Raw genomic sequence first — 8405 nt, forward strand, 5'->3', positions numbered from 1 at the left:
GTTTGTATCATCATAATTATGTATATTTTGTTGTATATATATTTTAAGCCGAGTTTCAGGCACATTTAGATTATATATTTGAAAATGTACCGTGAGCGGAGCGTAACGCGTGACATGAGAAAAAAAGGTAGATGGAGAAGGCGCGCTCGCTCACGTGAAAATTAATATAAAAAGGGATATGTTAACCGAAAAATATATTTAAATGTTAGGCTAGAGAAGTTGTCTTGGAGCCGAAAGGTCCGTTTTATTTCCCCCGTATAGAACATAATTGTATTTCGTTTAATAAATAGTTTTGTGTTTCACTTTTAAAGTTCGTAATAGCAATTCCACAATAATTCGCGCTATAAAAACAAACCCGTTAGTTTTTCAGTCGGCTGACGCGGTTTAAGCTGTAGTCGCTCTCCCAAATTGATAAAACCCGATCCGATCGCGGAAGGAATCCACATTTTGGTGCCGAAACCCGGGAATTCTGGAACTTGAGAAATAATCGTATGTACATTATTGTGAGACTTAACAAGAAATCCGTTAGTGAATCATGGCAGCCGAATCCGATTTAACCAAGTTAAGAGCCATCCGATCCGTTGTGAGGAGTGATACCACGACGAATTTAACAACATTAGAAGGACGGTTGAAACTCGAGGATGCCGAAGAGATATCAGATCAGCTTTCCCTATTAATGATGAAGAGATTGCAACTGCGAGAGTTGGACGACCAAATAACCGAACTCCTACCAGATAATGAAGAAGAAATCAAAAAGGAGTACAAGGAAAGGACCTACGATGACCAAGTTCACTTAGCCGAAAGGAAAGCCGAACGAAGACTTCGCCAGTTAGGAGCTACTAGTGTATCGAGCAGCACCCAAGGCTCATCGATAACCGAATCAACCACTCGGGTGGAGTCGAAATTACCAACCCTTGAACTTCACAAGTTCAGAGGAGATTATACGAAATGGCCGGGATTCTGGTCGCAGTTCAAGTCAACGATACACGACCGAAGAGGCTTAAGCGAGGTAGAAAAATTCCGATATCTGTTATCTTATTTGCAAGGAGAAGCTTTAGAGTTGTTAGAGGGTTTTGAAAAATCAGATCAGAATTACGACGTAGCCGTTTCATTGCTAGAAGAAAGATATGGCCAAACACATTTAGTTATTAACCAACTAATGAATAAGATACGCGCATTAACTAAAGTAGAAGACTCAAAGAACATTTTTGCATTAAGAAAACTTTACAACTCGATAGAGACAAACTTAAGGAGTTTAAAGGCTTTAGGCGTTGATACCACTGCAAACAGCGTTTCATTGTGTTCCGTTATTATTGCAAGTCTACCAGATGATATTTGCTTAAGATATAGTATGGATTGCAATAAAAGTAAACAGTTCGATTTGAGTGAGTTGGTGAGTTTTATAAAACGTGAGGTAGAAGGCCGTGAGACTTGCGCTGTTCTAAAAGGTGAAGAAACGAAATCGCAAACTTATAAACCACGTGACGCACGCGATCAAAGTAGAACCGCAAGATTTAATCATCGTCAAAATTCACCGTCTGTTACCGCTGCCGCGCTGAATACCACCGTTACCACGGGGAGAATTTACTGCATTTTCTGTAAATCCGCCACCCACGCGTCCGTGAACTGCCGTAGCTACACCTTAGAAGAGAAAAGAAAACTCATCCGAACCATGGAGAGATGTTTTATCTGTACCCGTACACAACATAAAGCTTCCGCGTGTACGTCGAAATTCCGTAAATGCCAGCTTTGCAGTGGTCGACACAACTCGGCGCTTTGTGAAAAGAATCCCGCTCACAAGCCCGAGAAAGCCGCCGTAACCGATGAAGTCACTACCGATAACGATTTCAAGGCTAACACCAATTCGAAGTCCGTCGTCTCAGCGATGGTTGGCTGTCGAAAAGAAGTTTTACTGGGTACCGCTAAGGCAATAGTGAAAAGCACCGATAATCCGAGAAGAGAAGAAGTAGTTCGTTGTATTCTAGACAGCTGTAGCCAAGCCACGTTTATAAAGGAGGAAGTAGCCAGAAAGCTAAAATTGCCGGTGGTAGGTAGTCAAATTGTGTCGATAGAAACCTTTGCCAACGAATCGCCCACAGCCGTCCAGAGAAATACAGTTCGCTTAACCATAGAAAACAAGAGAGACCCGAGAAAGAAAATAGAGATAATAGCTATAGAAGTGCCTTATTTATGCAAAACCGCTACTTTGGTCAACTGTTACGAAGTCGAAAAATTCGTTAAAGAAAGGGGATTGATTTTAGCTGACGAACCTTCCGTGGATACACCGACCGTCTCCAGCATTGGAATCCTAATAGGAGCGGATTATTATTTCGACGTAGTTAACGACCGTATTGAAAGAATTAATGGACCGTTGGTAGCTATCGATACCAAACTAGGATGGGCAATACAGGGTCCTATAGACAAAAGAGCCGTATCCGTCAAACACGTTGGAGTAATCTGCAAGAAAGTTGGAGTAGCGGACGACAACGAAGAATTGAACCGAACGCTAAGATCCTTCTGGGAAATAGAATCTCTGGGGATACAAGATAAACAGGAGAAGAAACTCAGTGGGAATGATGTTTGGGAGCAGTTCCGTAGAGAAACATTCTTCAAGGATGGAAGATACCACGTCTACCTTCCATGGAGAGTAGATCAAAGTGAACTTCCGAATAACCGTCAGATAGCGGAGATCCGAATGAGAAGTTTAGTAAAAACCTTCAAAAAAGATCCAGTACTATACCTAGACTACAAGGCAATTGTCGAGGACCAGTTGCAGAAAGGCATAGCCGTAGAGGTAGACGAAAGCGAACTCAACGTCACCGAAGGCTATTACATCCCTCATCAACCAGTCAAAAGAGAATCGAGCACAACCACAAAACTGAGAGTAGTGTTCGACGCTTCATCCCACGCAAAGGGAAAGCCTTCACTAAATTCGTGTCTAGCAAGTGGGCCAAATCTCAATCCAAACATTCTTCATCTTCTTATCCGATTCCGAAGTCACCGCGTAGCTATTATGGCCGATATAGAGAAGGCCTTTCTTCAGGTTTCTCTGGCGGAGGAAGAACGAGATTTTTTGCGTTTCCTTTGGGTGAAAGAAAACCAAGGTCGAATCGAAGAGGACCAGTTCCGAGTATTGAAGATGGCCCGAGTCGCCTTCGGAATTACCACCTCGCCATTTTTACTCTCAGCCACAATTCGCCTACACGCCGAAAAATACTCCGATACAGAACCGGAAGCCGTAAAATGCATTAACGAAGATCTGTACGTAGACGACCTCTTGAGTGGAGGCCCAGACGATGAGATGGCTTACAAAAAGTCAACAAAGGTCTCGGAAATTTTAGGGAGCGCTAATATGAAACTGCGCAAGTGGAAGACGAATTCGCCGGCATTGAGAGAAAGATGGACGAGAGAGGGAAACTACTCGAAAAATAAGGAAGCACGATTCGAGGGAGGAGCCAGTACCGGAAGTGAGAAAATTCTTGGATTGTTGTGGGAGCCGACGAACGACAAGTTTTCATTCGATCTCACCAAGATAGCTCAATCCGTCAATGAGACAAAGGGAACGAAACGTCAAATACTAGGAGCCGTAGCGCAAATCTTCGATCCGCTAGGTATGCTGACACCGTACACTATCCGAGCCAAGTTGATGTTGCAACTATTATGGAAAGAAAACACCACATGGGATGAAGAGCTTCCGAAACTAGTAACTGACCAGTACAATGAATGGAAAACCGAAATGCCGGACATCAGGAAAATACAACTAGAAAGATGTTATTTTAGTGGAAGAGAAGCGGTTGTTCACAAAGAATTACACGCATTTTGTGATGCCAGTCTTAAAGCGTTTGCTACCGTAATCTACATCCGTTACGTAACCGCAGACAACAAAATCCACTCCTCATTTGTCACGTCAAAGGCAAGAGTCGCACCGCTAAACAAGGAGTTAAGTTTACCGCGTTTAGAACTCATGGGATGTTACCTCGGAGCCCACCTGATAACGACCGTAAAAAAAGCGCTAAAATACCCCGACATTCCGATGTACTTATGGACCGATTCTACCATAGCGCTCCACTGGGCGAGAGGAGAAGAAAGGGAATGGACGCCGTTTGTCCAGAACCGGGTAAGAGACATCCAAGCTCTAGTCAGTTCAAACAGTTGGGGTCATTGCGCGGGAAACATCAACCCAGCCGACCTACCGACTCGAGGATGTAAAGCAAACGATCTTGCCAGCAGCAAGTTATGGTGGAAAGGAGCTCCGTTCCTGAGAGAGCCGAAATCTAACTGGCCTAGTACAGATCCGCAGAACCAGAAAATGAATCCAGGAGAATTAGAAAAGGAGAGAAGGAAAACTGTTCTATTGGTCAATTGTAAAGACGTCGAAGAGAGGGGCTTATCAAAACTAATTAATCTTCAAAGACACAACTCCGTGAAGAAAATATTCCGAATTACCGCCTACGTTAGGAGATTTGTCGATTTTAAACTTAGAAACAAACCACTATTAACCGGACCAATTTCAGCCGAAGAAATTCGAGACGCGGAATTTGCCTGGGTACGATGCAGTCAATACCATGACTTTGGAGCAGAGATCAAGGCGATGCAAAAGGGCGAAACCGTCGACAGGGGATCGTGTATCGCTACTTTGAACCCATTTCTAAATTCAGATGGTATTATTGTAGTAGGAGGCCGATTGAATGAAACAAACCTGAACGAAGACGAAAAACATCCCGCCATTCTTAAAAAGGAGTCCAGATTGTCCGAACTGATTATGATCCGTAGCCACGCCGAAGTATTCCACTCGGGAATTCAAAGTTCTTATTCGCAATCACGAGGGCGATACTGGATAATTTCCGGGCGGCAACTAGCCAAAAGGGTCATCAAGAACTGTAGAACATGCCGAAGACAGCAGGCGAAGCCGGGCGCCGCACCTATTGCACCTTTACCGAAGGAAAGAGTCGACCGAACCCGTGTATTTCAGAACACCGGGGTCGACTTTTGTGGTCCTTTGTACGTTAAAATCGCAGATCAATCCGAAAAATGCTACATTATATTATGTACTTGCGCCGTAACCAGAGCAGTACATCTCGAGCTAGTTCCTTTTATGACCACCCATGAATTCCTACTTGCGCTACGAAGGTTCATCAGTCGACGAGGTATTCCAGGCATCATATTCTCGGACAATGCTAAGACGTTCCAGAGAGGTGATGAAGATATCAAACTTATATGGCAGAATATAAACAGTCAAGAAGCTCGCGAGTTCTACGGAGATCGAGGCATTCAGTGGAGGTTCATTACCGACCGTGCCAGCTGGGCTGGCGGTTGGTGGGAAAGGATGGTCAGAACCGTCAAAACAACTCTTAGGAAGGTCCTGGGACGGACCAGTCTCACTTATCAAGAGTTAGAAACCGTGGTTGCAGAAACCGAAGCCATTACCAATTCCCGCCCAATCACCTACGTTTATAGCGGAGTGAAAGAGCCAATGCCGATAACGCCGGCTCATTTCTTAGTTGGCGACTGCCTGACGAATTTACCGCCACAACGTCCGAAAGAAGGAGATCTCCCAAAATCGCAACGCGATTTTGAGAATAGGATTAAATATCGCGAAAATTTAATGGAACGTATTTGGAATCGCTTTAAAAACGAGTACGTGAAGGAACTTAGATCGGCTTATCACTCGCCGCTTGTGGGTCAAGAGTTATCCATGAAAGAAAATGACGTGGTTATGGTCCACGGCGATAAGACACCCCGAAGCTTGTGGAAGCTTGGAATAATAACGAAAACCTTTGTAAACCGAACCGATGGTTACATCCGTTCGTGCATGGTACGAATGCCAAACGGAAAATTGATAAAACGACCAATCTCAATCTTGTATCCTATAGAAGTAAATAATGACTAGGAAAAGTAACCGTGCGCGAAAAAAATTCACTTTAAAAAAAAATAACACTTTGTATCATTTTTGGGGGGAGTGTTAATTATTCCGCGTTTGAATTGGGGTATTTCAATGTTTGTATCATCATAATTATGTATATTTTGTTGTATATATATTTTAAGCCGAGTTTCAGGCACATTTAGATTATATATTTGAAAATGTACCGTGAGCGGAGCGTAACGCGTGACATGAGAAAAAAAGGTAGATGGAGAAGGCGCGCTCGCTCACGTGAAAATTAATATAAAAAGGGATATGTTAACCGAAAAATATATTTAAATGTTAGGCTAGAGAAGTTGTCTTGGAGCCGAAAGGTCCGTTTTATTTCCCCCGTATAGAACATAATTGTATTTCGTTTAATAAATAGTTTTGTGTTTCACTTTTAAAGTTCGTAATAGCTATTCCACAATAATTCGCGCTATAAAAACAAACCCGTTAGTTTTTCAGTCGGCTGACGCGGTTTAAGCTGTAGTCGCTCTCCCAAATTGATAAAACCCGATCCGATCGCGGAAGGAATCCACAAAGCAATTAACGTTAAATTATCTCCTTTGAATTAACAGAACTATATATAGGTCGTTAAGAAAGTGGACCACCCACAGGGTCTACCCTTTAACCCTCTAATCTCGGCTGACTGCGTTAAAACAAGATTTAACCTTTAAAAAAAAAAGATTAGGCCTTCATAAATTCATTAATAAAAAAAGACTTTATTACCTATTATGCTTACGATGCCTGTCTTAATTTCAGTGAATCTAAGCAGCTATCGGTGGTTCTGTGGTAGAGCGCTCGACTGCCAAGCCGAATGGTCTGGGTTCGTAACCTGGGTGGCGCATTTGTTTTTAATCAATAGAGAAACGTTAAATTAGAATTTCTTCGATGCAATAATTTCAATTTCAATTCTATTTCAATTAAACCAAAATTTCGTACTCTATTAAATACGCTTCCGATAAAGCTGAAGGTCTAATTTTCAATAAGGCGTAACAAGTGTCGGTGGTTCTGTGGTAGAACGTCCGCCTGTCAATCAGGAGGTCTCGGGTTCAAATCCCGCCCGATGCGATCGCAAATTGATACTAAGACGAATACCGTGTACAACTGGTGGAAACCTTGCCATTGGACGTTGAGAGGTAGCATTACACTCAGCACTCGGTCCGTCCCAAAGTCATTAAGAAGAAGTTGGAGAGAAAACGCCCATATAAACACAACAGACTCAACATGCACAACCATCAGAACACAAACACAACAAATTCAACACTCACAACCTACGCATAAACATTACAAAAACGTAATACACCAAACCGTCACGACGGTGAGCGAAAAAACACCATCCAAACCAAACCGCAAATGCATCCGTTAACGCTCACCGTCACACGGTGGTTTTGCCAACCCTTTGAGAAACTGCGTACGCAGTGATTACACTTTGCACCGAAAATGCGAACGCGTTCGCAGGCCTGACAGACCCACAGACCCACCCACAGACCCACCCACAGACCCACCCACAGACCCACCCACAGAGGTAAAAACGTTTATCTACCCTGTTGTCAAAAGTAGCCGTTAACTGATAACTTAAACAAGAAAGTTAATAGTTCATAAATTAACGATACTACATTGTGGTGTTGAGTAAATTAATTTGGAAAAATTAAATACACTTTATACGATAATAACTTTTACCCGTTTGCCGAACCCTAATTGATGGACGAAACATTTCGGACGAATAGTGGAGATCCATGCGACGTCGATTGGGCTGAATATCGGATGTCGCGAAATTGGTTCTACGAGGACTAAAATGGGACGTCCGTTATTTGTCCCGTAGGACGAATTTTGAACGGGACCAAGCTGGGCTCTAAGGACCATGCTGGGACGTCCCAGGGACGATTTGTGTTTGCTGGGAGGTTTACTTAGTCCTGGCCCCAGTTCCCGCCTCTCATCCGTTTACGCCCCCTCTGACAGCTTTGTCGGATCCCCCTCCATGAATTCCGGTGCTCCCACCGTTGTGACAGATGCCATTATCACCTTCCTTGCAGATCTTGCTACCATCCTTAAAGACCCCCGCCGCAACCGTAACCTGGCAGCTTACATTCTCCCATCTGTTAAAACTTGTTTTGCCGATCTCCCATGCATTGATGGCGATGTCCTAGCGCCGTTACGTGACCTCCCAAATCTCCCCGAGTCCGCTTGGGCCGATGAGGTGAGCGGAATGGACGACTACACTTGTGATAATGAATCCCACTGACTCCAACATTCTCCAGTGGAATATCAGTATTACAAACCAGTAATTACGGGCCTACAAGAAACGCACCTCTCTGATTCTTCTTCGATTAATCTTCGCTTTGGTCGTTATTCCGTCTACCGCAGTGATCGGCAGGGTCGTCAGGGAGGTGGGGTGGCTTTGTTGGTTCAGTCCTCTATCCCCCAATCTCGCATCTTGTTGCTGAACTTCACTACTCTTGAAGTGGTGGCGGTTTCCTGTCTCCTCAATAACACCTGGACG

General features: G+C 43.7%; 1 protein-coding gene across 1 annotated transcript; it reads left to right on the top strand.

Moving 5' to 3' along the window:
- The first annotated feature begins 535 nt into the window (after positions 1-535).
- Positions 536-5890, top strand: LOC149946445 (uncharacterized). Its single transcript, XM_090170760.1, has one exon. It carries the CDS (start codon positions 536-538, stop codon positions 5888-5890), a length of 5355 nt encoding a protein of 1784 aa, XP_090026886.1.
- Positions 5891-8405: the final 2515 nt, after the last annotated feature.

Source organism: Leiobunum rupestre, chromosome 4 (assembly GCF_980474605.1).
Source record: "Leiobunum rupestre chromosome 4, qqLeiRupe1.1.hap1, whole genome shotgun sequence".
Lineage (NCBI taxonomy): Eukaryota > Metazoa > Arthropoda > Arachnida > Opiliones > Sclerosomatidae > Leiobunum > Leiobunum rupestre.